This window comes from Centroberyx affinis, unplaced genomic scaffold (genome assembly GCF_046629955.1).
Source record: "Centroberyx affinis isolate AG114_WGS23_722 - 3 ecotype Tasmania unplaced genomic scaffold, CSIRO-AGI_Caff_v1 ptg001882l_1, whole genome shotgun sequence".
Taxonomy (NCBI): Eukaryota; Metazoa; Chordata; class Actinopteri; order Beryciformes; family Berycidae; genus Centroberyx; species Centroberyx affinis.
Genome location: NW_027280254.1, coordinates 92,576 through 110,353, shown reverse-complemented (window position 1 = coordinate 110,353; position 17,778 = coordinate 92,576). Strand labels below are relative to the sequence as shown.

The window sequence follows — 17,778 nt, the reverse complement described above, 5'->3', positions numbered from 1 at the left end:
GTATTACTATGCATGTATGGAAGCCCGTTTCCGCCACCTGTAAAAAAAAAAAACAGCACATAGCCTACCTTTTTTTCCATCAAGTGAGATTTCTTCTCAATATTATGACTTAGTATTTCATAATTATGAGCTGCTAAGTCATGTTTATGAGATACCATTTCATAGTAATGACTTAGTATCTCATAATATTGAGAGAGGCTACTATACTTATGAGATACTTAAGCCATATTTATGAAATATCGCATAATAAATCAGAATCACACCAGCCACTTTATCATGTACACCAATCTAGTAGCGGCTAGTCATCTGTTGCTATAGTCCATTATCATAAGGGCCAACAACTTGTGTGTTCAGATCTGCACTCCAGTGTTGTAAAGAGTGTTATTGGAGCATTTGCAACTTTTAAGCAATGATACGTTTACATGAGACGTGTGCAATGAAGTTGTTAATGAAATGACTAGTCTATATTCGCTGTATTTCCTGTAAACGGGTGTGATTGGTTTAATGGTTTTCAGGCACTAGTTCCATACATCAAAAAACATAACAAACTAGAAGGGCACTCGGAGAGCGCAGACCTCCGCCAAGGTTCGTGCTATGCTTGTTCATGAGTCGGATCCGGATCCGCTCCAAAATTAAAGTTTTTTTTTTTTTATATTATTGACATAATTTATTTTTTATGTTTGTTTTCCGATTGTGCTTAATAACACTATGGCAATTAGAATAAAGTATCTGTAGCAATTGCTAGAAAATTATCGGGAATGTTATAGTGATAGGTCTACTAAATTAGGCTACAATAATGCCACTATAAACCCATTATTGAGAACAGTTTAAGCTATATTGAATATTCCAGAATATCCATCAATTATTCATATTTGAGAATAATTTTGTATATCCTTCCAAGGCTAATGATACGATTACGTTTCTACTTAGGGATAACATGAAAGCAAAGCGGGAGACACTGACCACTGAGTTAAAATGAGGAATATGCTCAGTGTCGCTGAGGGTTTTGGGAGTTGGCCCCTCAAGTGACTGTGGGTGGTGCGTTGACTCAGACGAGCCATTCAAAGGGTGCAAGTTGACATGAGACAAGTCGACTCTCTGCCGATCTACTAACTGGGAAATCACACCGGAATCACAACAGAAATATCACGCAAGACAAAGAACAACTTCTGAGTCATGTCTCAAGGCGCGCTTAATTAAATGTCAGGATGCTGTTCATTTGACGGACAAAGAGGCTGCGCTGACCGAGCAGGCTAACCACTTCTCTTCTCTGTCATTAGCCGGCTTCAATTATGTTCCTCGATATTTTCATTTGGTGTGGGATATCATTCAGCACTGTGCGCATCGCATCATCTTTGGAGCTGCAACTTGGCATGTAAGTGAAATTGTCTTGCAAATTGTCTCTTTTTTTTCTCTGCACTTGCATGATATTGATGATTAATCGGACAAGAAACTAAGGTTTTATACATAGGCGTTTTAATGTAAGAGATAAAGCAACCATGCGATATTTTACTATTGGCTATTTAAATAATTTCCACAATGCTTTGCACTTTTGCAATTGTCTGTGTTATTCTATTAGTGTACCGTTACTCCGCTCTGCTCTATATTTACTAGCCCACCAGGAGTCGCTCTTTCCGGCCCCCTATGAGAGTGGATGCATTTTCTAGTAGCCTAGTGTGCTGTAATGTGCTGATGCATAATGGGAATAGGATTCAGTGGAATGTGCATTTTTGTATGATAACCCATGAGAGGTTTCCGAAATTAAATAGAGTGTGCTGGACATGATTGCAGGAATCTTTTTCATTACCGGAGAGGCCTTTATACTTCCTCTAATTAACTTCAGGCTGCTGTGTATTGAAGCCAGATGGTCTGTGGAGGAGGACACCTTAGGAATAGCTTACCTGCGCTGACAACATCAGTACGCAGGCTGTCTGTGATGTAGAGTGCTGTACAGTGAAAACCTCTGTAGTATAACATAAACACACACACACACACACACACACACACACAGACCCCACACATGCACATGAACATGCACACACTTCAATATTCTCACCCATATGCATGCATGTTCCTATATACATGTACACAAACTCTGAATAGATTAGGAACTAAATTTCCTGTGGAGTTTCATTGGTTGTTTATTGGGTGTTCTAAACAGTGTCCAAACCCTGGACTATTTTTTTCTGCAACTTAATCAAGCACGGCAGGAAGTTGTATGGCGTACTGACAAACAAGAACTTGGTAGTACAGATGTGTGTGATAAGCTTGCGCATGCAGCTCAGGGAGTGTGTGGAACATGTGGGAGTGCATGCTAGTACATGGTCTTCATGTCTGTTTCAATGTACGTACAGTAGGCTATGTATTGGCTCTGGAGCAGAACTAGACCACTAGGGGCAGCTCTCTACCTCTTAGTTACCTCCTACCTCCTAAAAACATATGAAACATAAAGGCTGTTCATGAGAGTCATACTTTGCATCTACTCATCTCTCTCTCTCTCTCTCTCTCTCTCTCCTGTTTGTGTGTTTTCCATATGCAGGCCAAATGTTTGTGCCGACCAGGAGATGTCCATGTTGGGGCACGCCAGCCTTGTGTCCAGGCCTTCACCCGCATGGGTCAAGGTGTGGAAGCAGGGCTGCACTGGCCACCGCTGGTGTATGGGCTACGAGAGGAGGTCAGAACAACTGTACATTCACGAATGCACAACCGTTTTTTATTATTAATCCTTCATAATCTATATAAACATCTCATTTACAAGAACACCTGACGGATTTGAGCCGCTAACCTTCCAGTCACAAGCTGGATTTGCTTTCCTGTATCCAGTTTGTGTCTGTAGTTACCCTTGTTATTTCAGTGTGACTTTCATCATCTGATCATGCAAGGACACACTGACAGCTCTGGATACACAAAATTTGGATTTTGCTCTTCAAAAGTGTAGCCAGGCTTACTTTGTGATTGGAAATCTATGTAGATTGAACGCAATGTAAATAGATGTAGACGGAGCACAGGAAAAAGTTATACAATTACAATTACAATTTCCCATTTGGCAGACACTTTTATCCAAAGCGACGTACACATACACATGAGATACAGTTCAAGCAAGGTTCTAGTCAGGAGAGAACAACGAGAGTAAGTGCCATAAAGCTAAGTTCTGGTCCAACAGGACATAGGTGCTACGAGGCAATGCATGGAGTGCATAGAGTGCATAGAGGCAGATAAAGAGTTTTATTTATTTATTTTTTTTGGTTACACATTCCATCAGATGAGAAGGTGTTCACTAAAGAGCTGGGTCTTTAGCCTTTTCTTAATGATTGAGAGGGAGTCTGCGGATCGAATGGAGTTTGGTAACTCGTTCCACCACCGAGGAACCACAGAAGAGTCTGGCTAGAGACTTAGGGCCTTGTTGCGGTGGCAGCACCAGGCGCCGTTCCTTGGCAGAGCGTAGTGGGCGGGAGGGAGCATAGACCTAAATGAGGGAGTTCAGGTAGGTTGGAGCCGTTTTGGTTGCTGCTTTGTAGGCGAGCATCAAGGACTTGAACTTGATACGGGCAGCAACTGGGAGCCAGTGGAAGGATATGAACAGCGGAGTGACATGTGCTCTTTTGGGCTGGTTGAAGACCAGACGCGCCTGTACCAGGAGTTGTGCTGCATGCTCAGACAGGTAGGGTCTGATCTTCCTGATGTTGTACAGGGCAAATCGGCATGACCGAGCAACAGAAGCCACATGCTCCTTGAAGGTTAGTTGGTCGTCAATCATGACACCCAAGTTTCTGGCAGACTTTGTGGGCATGAGCTGAGTTGATTCGAGCTGGATACTGATCTGTTGTTGTACAGAGGGACTGGCTGGGATGACAAGAGCTCAGTCTTTGACAGGTTAAGCTGAAGGTGGCGTTCCATCATCCATGCCGAGATATCGGCGAGGCATGCCAATATCCGTGCCGAGACTGTGGGGTCGTCTGGCGGGATCTATGTAGTATGTAAATCTATGTTATACAAACATAGATTTAAATAAATACGGCTGCAAGATTGATAACATTGATACAATACCAATAGGACTATGCAAATGACAATGTATGCATCCATGGCTTTTTGACATTTGAAGCTGTAAAAGGTGTGTGTGTGTTGTTTATTAACATTTGAGTAAAACAGATCTTTATTTGGACTTATGATCAGTTGAAAAAGTGAAAAGCTTGTTTTCTATCTGCACGCCATATTATCTTCATGAATATGATCATACTATGTAATTATCCATTGAAAATAACCCTCTGAAAATCCCATCATGGGACTGTAACATAATCTCTCTTCTTGGACAGGACAGGGTACTACACAGCCTACAGGCAGGTGTACAGCATGGATTTGCACGCAGTCTATAAGTGCTGCCCTGGCTGGACTCAGAGGGGCGAAGAGATGGGCTGTCTGTATCGTGAGTAATAGCATTTCACCAACATATATATCGGATATGGCTGTTTTTTTATGTCAATTTGCAGGTATTTCTTAAAATGAGACATTTATGATCAAGGTACTAAACTTGGATAAATAAAAAGTTAGATAAATATAGATAGATAGATACAAACATACAGGTATGCACAAAAACATAGATACATCTATTCTTTTATCTTATACATTACATACAATATCTACAGGGGTGTGTGCTGCCAATACCTGTTTCAATGGAGGCCGCTGTGCAGAGAGTGGAGACCAGATATGCCAGTGTCCAGAGGGCTTCAAAGGCACACGATGCCAATATGGTGAGTTTCCATTCCCATCTGATGAGGAAAATATTACATTTGCAATGATTTAAAAAATATTGGACGTGTGTATGAACTTTATGCGTGCACCCTCCACCACTCCACTACAACAGAGCTATGTGTAAGCTAAGTGGGTGCAGCTTTGGGAGAATGGACCGACTTCCATCTTCAGAGGACAACATGTTGTTAAAGCTCTAATAGGCCCAGATCAGATCAGACCTTGTGCTTTCACTTTGAAAAAGCAGAGTGAGCCTGTCGTGTCGCTGTGATTGGCTGAGGCCGCTTTGTGGGGGTCGCTGGGTAGTTAACGGTAGTGCAAGTGCTGAGAGGAATGGTTTCCTTTGAAGGCTAGAGCCTGGGGGGCTGTGGCTACCTCAACTGTGCCTCCACTCTTCTAAAACTGGATGTTAATGAGGGCATGTGCCGCTCTGGCTTCATGTGGTTAAGAAAGTTAAAACCTACTTGGACACTAGAACAGGTTTTGTCACACATATAAACCTGGAATCTGTTCAGGGTAGGAATGCCAATACAGGCTAATCTGTGTGCCACAATATACCCATTGTGTTCAAGCCCCTATGTTGGCAAGCAGTCCACCTTCCTGAAGTGTCCTTGAGCAAGGCACTTGACACTGAATCGCTACCAGCTTCTGTAGCTGACAAGCTTGAATTTCCCTATGGGATCAATAAAGTATCACACATTCTTATTATTATCTGAATTTAGCAATAGGATACTTTCTTTGTTGTAGAATCGGGGGACATCTCAGAGGATGGACAAAAAACAAAACAAAACAGAGGACATATCCCCCAGTTACTTCAGGACCAGAGTTCTAAAGGATAAGGCTGGTGTTTTTTAATGCATTGCTTTCCATCAACAAATCCTATGAAAAAAACAAAATCAACAATGCATTTGCTCTACTCCCGTTACTTTCTGACATCCCACATATAGTTTTTAGCCGTCAACCCAGAAGTCATTGGCTCCAATTGTAAGCCAAAAACCTTGAAATACAGCTCACAAAGACATAGTTTCAATTTTAAAAATCGCTAACTGTTACCACAAAAAGTCAGGCTGTTATAGTTATTACCAAATCAAATTCAAATGGGAACAAATTCTTCATTACGCCGGGGACTATTTTCAGTGCTACGGAACTACTTTCCTGAGATCGTAAACGTGTTTACAGCTGGCTTATTAAGTTGTTTGAGGAAAAAGTCGGCTGGCCCGGTGCATCGCGATGATAAAATGCTGCCCAGAGCAACGGCATGGATCTTTGATGTATTTTTAATCGTTTTTTTAATACAATGGAGTTCTATGGCTGCTGGGACATGGCTTCATTGGGCACTGGCTACATGGACGAGACTTGTTGGCAAAACAAAATCACTGCTGATTTTGTTATTTTCAGGATTTGTTGACGGTAAGCAATGCATTAAAAAACACCAGCCTTATCCTTTAAGTAAGGTTTGAAACCCTTCACCTACTGTGCAACTAAACAATCTTGACCCTCAGAGAAAGCACCCTGGCACCTTCATCATTAGATGGTAAACGCAAGCCTGTACAACACCTGATTGTCCTTCCAATCTCTGTGCATTGTCTCGTTGTTGTCATTGTGTGTTCTGTCCACTGTCTGACTCCCTGCGGTCTGCGTCAACATGCAAACAGACAGGAGGATGGTTGTTAGTGTTTTGGAAGAGTCTTGCAGAGCTAGAGCGGAGAACAGAGGATGCTTGGTTACTACCCCTCTCAGCATGTGCACACATGCTCACAAACACACACACACACACGCACGCAGAGGGGCCTTCCCGTTTGATCCCTTGACTTTCCCAGGAGGAAGGCCTGCCTGCCAGGGGTTCTTTACACAGTTCTTCCTCTGGCCAAGACATTTCACAGGAACGTGTCGCTGTTTGTTTGAGGTAGCTCTCCCGCGTGTTTTGTTTTGACAGAGCCTCTTTGGTTTTCACACGACAGAGTGGCAGATTCGTGGAGAACAGAAGATTGAGATATCAGACAGATCTACCTCTCTCTGGTTTCCCTCTCTCTGTCCTTCTCTTACCTTCTTTCTCTCTCCACATCCTGTGCTTCGATCCCCCTCAGTGAGAACTCTCCGCTCCGCTCTTCTCTTGTCGTTAAACGTTTTTCCTTCTCTCATCCCTGGAGACAGATTTATCCCCTTCTCCTTTTGCCAGAGTCATTATACAACCGGAGCGTAAGCCAAGCTCCTGTGTTCAGCCAGCTTCCCCCACCTCTACCTCTGCTCAGTGCGGAGGCAAAGACGTACACTAATAATCTTATGTTGTGAAGGTTTGGGTCCAGGTATTAAGCTATTTTTAGAGCATTTTGACTACACTGTTTTCACATCAAAAAGTCCTTCAGAATCCTTTTGGAAAATCCTTTAAGAGTCCAAATGGGACTTATCATATTTTTGAACCAATGCTCAAGGTTACATAGTTGCATCTTTGAATCCAAAATGATTTAAAAGGAAATTCTAATGGATCCTTTTGGATTTTGATCTTGAATGAGTTTTTGAGTAGTAGATATTTAATTATTGTGGAAAGGCAAAATATGCTTATGATATTATGCTAGGGTGGTATAATGCCTGTAGCTTACAGTATTATGTTAGTCTTCAGCTCATGACATTATGTGGAGAAGAGTAATGAGGTTGTGAACTCCCCCAGTCCCTGCCTGCCCTACAGCTGAGGTTTGTTCTTTGACTGCTAAAACTCTCGTAGGAATACATCAAGTTTTTGGGAGATTGGCCTGTTGGTCAACTTGCACATTATGTGATGAGAACATAAACACCAAAACCATCCATGTGTCCGTGGTAGGTAGTTTGGTCCAGTGCTCCATGCTAACACTTTAGCATACACTGTGATAGAAGGCACTAGCATTACCTCAAAAATGAGAAAATAAGAACTTGAAGCTCTTAAGCTAAATGGTCAATGATTTTAAATGATATGGATAAGTCTGGCAGTTTTGTGGAGATTGGCAAAATTTACATGACACAATGATATGCAATATGATACAAAAATAACATACTGTTGTGAAATATCAGGGTCCACTCTCCCTGTTGGAAGGTATCTCTTCCCACCAGACTTGAAGTGTGATTTGTTTTGTTTCCATGACAAATGAAGGTGGTGGGCGATGGGAAACTGAACCTACTGCACAGAGGATGAATATGTGGCTGCTCATCTGAAATAGTTCCAAAAAAAAAAGATTTTTTAAAATAATGAATCTACAGGCCATTTAATAAAAAAACACCAACTTTTTATTGCTAAAACGTCAGTCTTTTTACTTTGGATAATGTTAGTCACCTGCTATCACTCATCATAGTGAATGTGAAAGTGTTAGCATGTAACACCGGAGCCAACAATTTACTAGGGACACATGGAAAATGTTGGTGTCTGTTCTCAACGCTTTACGTGTATGTTGACCAACGGGCCAGTCTCCCAAAAACTTGGCGTATTCCTTGATGAGACAAGATATGACAAGACAAGATGACAAGACAAGATGACCAGTAAGACAACAAAATCACTAAGGGAACCGCAACAACATTGCACAACCTGGGAATCTGGATATCTGTATATGCAGACTGAGCCACCAGGGTGTTTCTGTAGGAATCAGTGTTGTGAGCTTTATTAAACATTCCATAATGGCAGACTTATTGCTGTGTCCTGTAGCAGATTCACCCATGATGGAGAGAGAGGGACAGAACACAGATACAGTATATTGAAAGAAGAAAAGAAAACTAACCTCTGTAGATTTCGTAGATTTATGGTGTTTCCTACATGCTCTTAATCCTGCTGCATGTAAAACACATGTCTGTATTATCGAAGCATGCAAGTGTTTCACATCTCTGTCCCTCTTTCTGTCTGTTTTCTGGCCTGCCTGCTTGCTTGGTTGTCTGTCTGGCTGTTGGTCCACCTGCCTATCTATCTGTCTTTCTGTTTGGATGTCATGCTTAAACCCCTGAGACAGAACATGTGAATTGCTGTTCTCACGGCACCGATAAATCAATTTTTCCCTATTTCCCCATGAGGATCATTGAAGTCTGTTTTATTTTATTTCATATTTTAGCTCAGCTTAGCTTAGCTTTACAGGCAAGCATGAGTCAAAGGCCACTAAGCCACTGCTTCTTCTTTCTCAGATGCTGCCAGCTTTTCCTTAACCACAATAGTTTTGCAGCAACTGGTGCAGGCAGGGAAAACACCTGTTGCGGCTGCTCCCCATCAGCCCCATGTAAGTGTGTGTGTGTGTGTGTGTGTGTGTGTGCGTGCACGCGTGTGTGTGCTACTACAAGCTGAAAGTGAAGTAGGCTATGTGTTACTTGTCTAGGTAATGACTGATTGACTTAAACCTACAAAATGGAAATAAAAACTGCAAAATAGGAAATAGTTTGTTTATTAAAAAGTGGATCCATCAGATTGCATTTTTGAATCATTGTGTACGTGGCAAAACCAGTGATTCAAACTATCACTGTAACCACTGCTGCTATGCTGCTTGAGATACTGAGGAAGAAAAAGAGAGGGTTTTGGGTTACTGAGGACGGAGGATCAGCTGCATCTTTTCAAGCACAATTCAGCACAGCTAGGTTCTGATAGAGGGAGAATGCACACTGAGAGGGACGTTAAAGAAAAGTCTGGCTCTGGGAATAGTTCAAGGGAGAATCCGTGCTCCGCTCCCTCTCCCCTCTTTTCAGCACTCATCATTGGTTGGCCTCTCGAACGCTACTCTCTTTGGTTTCCCTGCCAAGTTGCGGTGGTCGGACCCGCTGTGCGCTGCGGGGGCCGACCGCCCACCTGCTTCCAATCTCTGATATCAGACAGAAGGGGCCATCCACAGTAATGTATGTCAGCCTCTGACACCGAGGCTACGGTGTTGACACTGTGCGTTAATAGCCAGCCTGGACGCAGCCCAAGCTTGTGTTCAAACATGATAGGGCTCACACACTCGAGCTGTAATGGTTGTATTTAGCGCTGCCTGCGAATGCCACTCTGTCGCACTCTATTAAGCCTTGGACTAGGCATCGCTTTGGTTCGATTGGCGCACGGGTCTGCAGGAAATAAAGAGAACACAGGCACATAAAAGTCTGAGGACAGATCCCATCTGGTGCTCACTAAGACGAGCCTGGTTGTCTTTAGAGCACTTTATAGAATAGTCATCATAGACAGTCCTGAGACTAGATCCTGTCTTTGCTGTGTTAGGGGACTTCACTGTGAGCTAAAGACATCAGCACATTTTAACGCACAAGATATAAGAAAAGCATCTACATTTAGCTTAATAATCTTTTGGTAAAATGTGCAGGAAAACAATAATTTCTCTCTCTGTCTCTTTCTTTCTCTAATTCACTGCTTTTCTTTATTCTCACACACTTTCTGTTGCCTCTCTCTCGTCTTTTTCTCCCTTTCTGTCTCTCTCTCTTACACATACAAGTGCACACAAATACACACACCCAAAAAGTTTTATCAGACTATTTTTATCAATCCTTTTTAAAATAATGACCATTTCTCATGTCTCAACACAATATTTGACATGCCCAAGTGAGAGAGAAGAGTTCCAAGCCTAGAAGATAGAACAGAGGAGACAGTGTTATCTCATGGACACAGAGCATTATGTAATGTGAGAATATTCCAAAATATGATTTATGTTTTTATATTACGCAGACTGGGGCCAAATGGTGTTTGCGAATGCTCTTTATGGTTTGTTTGACTCTACCTAGGTACCAGATGGGTGGGGCTTGCCACACAAGACTGTGCGATGAGTGTTGGAAAGTTTAGACACAGGAGGATATTTGAAAGCTGTGTATGACAACTTACTCTGAATTGTGGTAAACCCAAGTGTCATAATGTCATATCCTCAGTTCTCTTTTTCTCTATCTGTTGGGTCTGATGTATTTGGGAAGTCGACAGTGCTTATAAATAAATAAGGTTCCTGCATGCACATATCACCTGTGCATCTTTTATCCAAGCAATAAGCCACAAGAGGCCTCACGTTACAGTTATTTTAGTAGAAAAAAGGACATTTTCAATAAATATTTTATTTTTAATTAATGATAGGCTAAATAAAAAAAGAGTATTGCTTGGCTAGTATCCTTTGCCAAGCAATATTGTTCTTGAACATTAGCTAACAACATGGTTCCAACCAGTGCTTAATTTGTAAATGACGAGGTCCCAGAACACCAAGTGGTCGGTGTTCCCGCGAGTCGGTGTGGAGGGAAAAGGTTCCGGAACATATCAAGACAACAAGCGCATTGGAGGCACGGTGGTGCTCAGTGCAGCCATATAGCTTACTGTAGACCTAACAGCTTGAACATTACTAAATGACCGACTATATGACCTTAGAGCTCCGACTACTGGGGACCTGTAACAATATTTTATTGTAGGCTACATAATGCTCATTTTGTCCAAAATGATGGGTTTTTACAAACCTGCCCTGTGCTGTACATAAACACATCAAGAAAACTGCAATGGCTTCAACCATTTACCAGACAACTTCTGGCTCGAGTAGTTACTAATCAACACAAATACTTTCACAGGGTATCTATTTTGAATGTAGGAAACAATGTCAGTGAATAATGAAATGATAGCAATAAAACATATCATGGTCATGCCATGCAGCTAGAAGTAGACCTAAATGCGACACTTGGCTAGACCGCGCTGGTTTTGAAATGCCCACATTGATGTGGGGCTTACAGCCCTTCACGTCAACCAATTATATTACCAATTATTTCTGGACACTCAACATAACATGCGCAATTGTCCACATATTTACCTGTGGGACTTACAGGTCTGCACTCCAAATAATTTCTGTTTTCATCTATGCAAATATGAATTTAGATGTTATTATCCCAGAGAACTGTAACACGTTTACAAAAAAAAACAAAAACATGCTTAACTTGTCTATTTTTCCAAAAATAGTCCACACAGCGGACATATGGACAGCAAATTCAACTGTCTTTTAGCCATGACGATGTCTGAAGTTTACCATAACACACTCTGCAGAGCAGCTCACTCATGTGACATGATTACTATGCGCTTGTTGCTACTTTCTAATAGCACCTGTCTTCATATGGAAATGAGCCAATTAGGTTTTTGGTAGGGAGGGGAAAGGAAAATTCAACTATTGGGATTAGTACATGGCAGAAAAAAAACAAAACTTTCATGCCACCAGAGGTGCTTGGTCCACGCAAATAAGTACCGGAATGCAGGTAGACCTAGTCCAAAACTGCGAGGTGCCGGATCCTGTTCCGGCAGGATCCGGCACAAATTAAGCACTGGTTCCAACATGGTGACACATAAATACCAGCATGAGTGGTGATTTTCAGTTATATTTATATTAACTGTAATGAAGTCACAGGGGTGCATTTATTTTACAATGGCATCAAACTCAACTACTCATAACTGAGGACCAAAGCTTTCCATTTTATGAAGTGCAGTTGATGTTTTGGTTAATGGACCGAAACATGAATCTCACCATTAAAGAAACAGAAGTGAGGATGCTCTTCTTCTCATGCCCTCCGTTTGCTCTCTATCTGTGTGTTACTGTAAACAAGGACACAAGTCCCTGGACTCTGGGCTGTGTCCCATAGACTCAGCTCTCTCTCTCTTTATGCTCTCTCTCTGCTGTTCTCACCTCAATCACTGAGCTCATGTCTGGACAGGATTAACGTCCCTCTATCAAATTAAACACACTCCTGTCTGTGTGTATGTCCATGGCTGCACCTCTCTGCACATGCTTGCATTTATGTGCTTGGGTCTGTATGCATGCATGTCTGTGTGTGTGTGTGTGTGTGTGTGTGTGTGAGAGAGAGAGAGACAGAGAGAGAGACAGAGAGAGAGCTACAGTCTGGCAGGCATGGACATTTTTGAGAGGAAAATGACATTATGGGTTAGCTTCTATTGGATGAAATCATTGTATCTCCTAAAGTAAAAGTTTTCTGAAATAGAAAATGACTGATTTTCCTACTGATGGCCGACTATGTATTTTGAACCTATATAGTGGGTTTTCAATGGGCTTTATGGGTTGTACCCTCCACATGGGACTTACTCAACAAAGGATCACAGAAACTTTTGAATCAAGAAAAACTGTGAAAAACACCATTGCGGTTTTGAGGTTTTGATACTGCAGCAGTCATTTGTGACTGTATGGACGTCTATAGGAGACTGAGTTGATGGCTCTGGGGCAGCCAGGCATGAAGGATAAGTGGCCCCTTCTAATGACATGCCAGTTAGCAGAGAGAGGGAGCGAGAGCGAGGTGAATAAAACACTGCTGGAAAAAGATGCTGACTCAGTGCTCTAGATTTAAAAATCCTCAGGGCATTCCTCCGTATGGTGCCTTGTGTTGTGCGTGTGTGTGTGTGTGTGTGCCTGTGTGTGTCTTTGTGTATATGTGTGAGTGTGGACTTCTTGAAACAGAAACAGTGGAGTGTCTTTGTATAGTATACACACTAGACAGATGTTATTTTTGTCATCCCTCCTCATTACTGGGGTTCTGTTTGTGTGTCGTCCAATCTTGAAAATCGTGTCTATATTTGGCCTAAAAGTCACAGAGTGTATGCAGCTTTAATGGGTTTCCTGAATTAACTTTTGTTCCCATCTCTGAATAATGAAAGACAGGTTAAAGAGAGACTTTGTAAATTGTTCATCATGATACTAGTAGTTCGAATCTGGCTCAAACATCTAAGAGTCTTGGAAAACTCTGGACAAATGCTCTATGGAAATGTCCTCAATCGGTATTGTATGATATATGACTGATATCCTCTATGGATCTTTAGCCAGTGTTTGATCCCATCTCTTCCAGTGCTTCCTCCTATCTTTGGCAGTAATATCATACATCCCAGTGACTTTCTACTGGACAGATGGGAATATTTCTTCAGGATTCATTTTATTGGTGTGGCTGGTCCTGCAATGGGCCTGAAATAGAGAGCCTGTGAAAGAGTTTGTGATTCAAAATGGGAAGATACTATGAGATTTCTTTAAGATTTCTGGAATTAATTAAGCTTAAAGATGCAACCCAAGTCAAATTTTTATATGGGTGCAATCAAAACAAAGCTGAGCGACAAACTCAATCTCAGGATTTTCACCCTGATCTCTGGAATTAATTAAGCTTAAAGATGCAATCCAAGTCAAATTTGTGTATGGGTACAATTAAAACAAAGCTGAGAGAAAAACTCAATCTCAGGATTTTCACCCTGATCGACAAAAAAATTGTGGAATACCGTAGCTGGGAATAATTAGGCAAAAATCTTGATCTAAGTATAGTTAGGCCCAATTAAATTGACGAATGAGGTGTAAAAAACCATGTCTTACTTGCTCCCACGGTTGCTCCCACAACAGTGATGTCTTTATAAGATCTGGAAAGTCTGGAATGGTCCTTCCACCGTAAGCTAACTTACTTAACATGCATAGAAGTTATCCTCTCTGAGAATCAGTGACTTTCCATGGAGTTTTGCAATTGTGCCACTGCAGAGCTCCAGGTCAAGCTCTTTGTTTTGGCTCCTGAGTAAAATGAGCCTACTGAACAACTACTTTCAGCAGTATTATTCTGGCAGTGAGACAAAAGGACAGATTCAACAGACTGCTTTGGTTCGCTGCTAAGTCCGTCAGCTGACAAGGAGTTGACATAATCTCATCTGCAATAACATTTATGTCCCAAACTCTTGTTAAACAACTGTTTAATCCTGACACTGCCTGGATATTGGGCCCTAATTGGAAAGGCCTAGTTAACAGATTAAAGGGCTTGAATTGTGTCAAAGATACCCCAATACTGCAGACTGTGTTTTGGATTAAGATATAATGGGAACCATCTGGTTGTAATGAGGGCAGGCTTTATTGTTTGTTTTGGTCCCTTTTCAAAGATTTCTTAAACAGAAATTTGGTCTGAAGCGCCTGTGGTGATGAAGTTTTAGAAGTGTGGATGTCATGATGTGCTTTGTTTTCATAAAGAACTGCAGTGTGGACCTTATGATTACCTCTGACAGGTTGGTCTTTGTTTTGGCTGGCAGCTCTCTTGTTCTTTTTATTAGAGGTTACTGCAAAGGTTCACTGAAAACTATATTAACAATTTAAGCCTCCAAAGATAGACAGATCCATTTAACATTGGCCAGTCTGGTGTAACATGAACTTCCCTGCTGAGTAAACAGTAGTTTTATTTGGGCATTATTTTCTTGAGACACCCAGATCTGTACATGATTAAAAACATTTTGAAGATATTACTGAAGGCAGTCAGGGTAATGATCAGTTATTCAAAGCTGAGTTAAAAGCCTCTGGCAGCTTCCACCAGCCCTTCCAGTAATGGCCGCAAGCTTTAATTGACAGCTTACTGAACCACTGAGTATTAACCATGAAATAAGAACCCTCATACAAGTATTCAGTTGAAACTGAAAAAAAAAAAAACATAAAAAAAAAAAAACTTGAATGGCCATCAATGTGCCAGAGAATTCTTGTGAGAAGCAGAGTCAGCACTGTCTTGGCCTGGGAAGATTTTAAAGCCCAGGTGGCTCACTGTTCCAACCAAAGCTACAATAACATATTGAGGGTTTTTTTTGTCCACACACAATGTCAGTCACAGATGTTCTTGGTTCAGAGTGTTTTTGTTACTGACAGGAAGCTGAACACATTGAAGTCTTAAGTGACCAATGGTGATATGATTCAAGTGAAGCTGTTTCCATCACAAAACTGTGACAATAAGGTTGATGTACATAGATCCATTATGCACAAGGAGAAGCTTCATAGATAGCAGAGCAGTTGAACAATGAACACTTAGTTTTATCAGGGCTCCAAAGTCTGGTGTGACCCTGGTAGTCTTCTGTAGGTGGCCGAATCTCTGTCATAGCAAAAAGTTGAGAATAAGGAGGCATTATTCAGTGGACATTTGCTAATGTTGCTTTCTTTAAGCTCTATATAACTCCTCTTCCTGTTATCATTCCTCAAGGCTGCCATTGACTGAGTGGACCAAGGCATCATATGTCACAGACCAGACACAGGCCTGAAGGTAGCTGCCTGACAGGCAGACACCCTGGGCAGTCCGAGTGCTACATGCTTAGTATTACTATCAGAGGAAGAAGCTCATTAGGGCCATAATGGCTGCCATATGGCAGGGAAGTTCCCACATGCTAAACAAGCACTCCCTCGTCTCTCCAAATGCATTAAGGCACCATTGTTTACCAGGTTAATGCTGTGTGGGTTGGGGCTAATGGTCTGTGTGATTGACCATGTGCACCCAAGGCTCCGTTGTGAGATTCCTACAGTAGCAGTGGGGCATCCGATCAGTCTCTGATTAATGGAGCTCATCCTGGTTGAACTTGGCTGTGTTGGCTATTCCCAGCAGCCTGAAGTGAAGAGAAATAAGCTTGTGACAGGGAGGTCACTGGTGTGGATCCCCCAGCTGGCCTCCACTGGGGTAAGGGAGTGCATGACAGTCTCCCTACTACTACTAACAACTGTGCCTCAGAGCAAGGTAGTTAACCCTCAACTACATATGAACCAGTGGAGCTGCTTAGTGGCCAAATGTACCAGAGTGTCATGCAGATATGAAGTTGTGTAACTGAGTGCATGTGTAGCACGGTGTTTCTGAGAAATAATGGAAACCCAGTATAGACTCACATAGTGTCTTTGGTGTTTTTGTTTCATGGCCTGATTTATGGACATGGATTAAGCGTAGTCCAAGATTAAAATCAATTTTCAATGGTGATTTTTACAGAAACAAATCGTGTTAGGCTTGAATTATGCTTAATCCATGTCTGTGAAGCCCTCAGTCTTTTCCCTGCTTTGAGATGCCAAATTGTCCCGTACCTTCAAAACTCTGTGTCTAAGTGTCTGTCTAAGTCAACACCATAAGGGATATGAATCCACAGTAAGGTTTTTGTCTTTCTGTGTAAAACATTATCTGTCCTGTCCATACAGGAATGGCCTTTCCAGCTGTACTAGGTCTAACTAGACAGAGGCTCTTAGGGAGATAGGGCAAGTAAACACAATATGATTTTGACCAGATTTAGGGCAGATGTCCACTTCCAGTTTTACATTACACCCAATTAAGGTGATACAGGTAAAGGTTCCATGTCATATTTTTTCAGATGCTTTTTCACAACATCATGATCTATGAAATTTGTCAGGAATGGCAGATTAATTGCGTAATTAGTTTAAGAAACCTTGTAGTATAAACCCACTCTCAGAGTAAAGGGGTACTTTTGAATATGTGATTAATAGATGTGTATACACCTCAGTGGCCTGACACTCATATACAGTATATAGTAGTACAGTTTGTATGTGTATTCTTCGGATGCTTATTTTAGCCCATGAATGGTTTTCCATCCCAGGTGTACAAGGATTTTATGATATTCGGCATTATTTGTTGGTCTATAATTGCAAAGTTTGAACAGTTAATTGCTTTATGGTCATGGCTCCATACAGAGGGACACTCAGTTAGATTGTGGTGATCACTGGAATTCTGTTTAGGACTGGCGTGAGAAGATCATCTGTATCTCCTTGGGTCAATAACTCAGTTCTCAGCTTAAGTGATGCATGTGCTTCAGCTTATGGGATAAGTGAGCAGCCTGTATCCAAGGGCTGAAAGCGTGTGCTTACAAAAGCAGAGCAGCACCCAGTTTTCATCATTCAAGTCATTTGTCCCGTACTGTGAGAAAACAAATTAAGTTTTATTGACGCTATAAAAAAACGAAAGGGGAAAAATATGTGCACAGCAAGAAAATGGCAAGAAGCAGTGTCTCGGTAAATCTGATTCAAACATATACTCTCTGAAAATCCTTATTATATTAGAGCATAAATTCTGTGTAGAAGGAACAAATGGGAAACATGTGAACTGCTGGGGTGAGGTGGTAGTAGCACGCGACAATGTGGTCCAAAATGTATATGCAATGAGAGGAGAGACAGAATGAGAGAGAGAGAGAGAGAGAGAGAGAGAGAGGGGAGAGGAGAGAGAGAGGGAGAGAGAGGGAGAGAGAGAGAGAGGGAGAGAGAGAGGGAGAGAGAGTAGAGGCTATAATAGGATAAAGGAACACATGTAGTCTACTTTTACAACCTC

The 17,778-nt window shown here is 41.7% G+C and overlaps 1 protein-coding gene across 1 annotated transcript in view; it reads left to right on the top strand.

Annotated features, from left to right (window-relative positions):
- The first annotated feature begins 1,250 nt into the window (after positions 1–1,250).
- egfem1 (EGF-like and EMI domain containing 1) overlaps positions 1,251–17,778 on the top strand; it is a 70,228-nt gene continuing 53,700 nt past the window's right edge. Inside the window, 6 exon segments of the mRNA XM_071530104.1 lie at positions 1,251–1,375; positions 2,540–2,571; positions 2,574–2,614; positions 2,616–2,674; positions 4,314–4,423; positions 4,644–4,748. Of these exon segments, the coding sequence (XP_071386205.1) occupies positions 1,293–1,375; positions 2,540–2,571; positions 2,574–2,614; positions 2,616–2,674; positions 4,314–4,423; positions 4,644–4,748 (430 nt within the window). The 5' untranslated portion in view covers positions 1,251–1,292.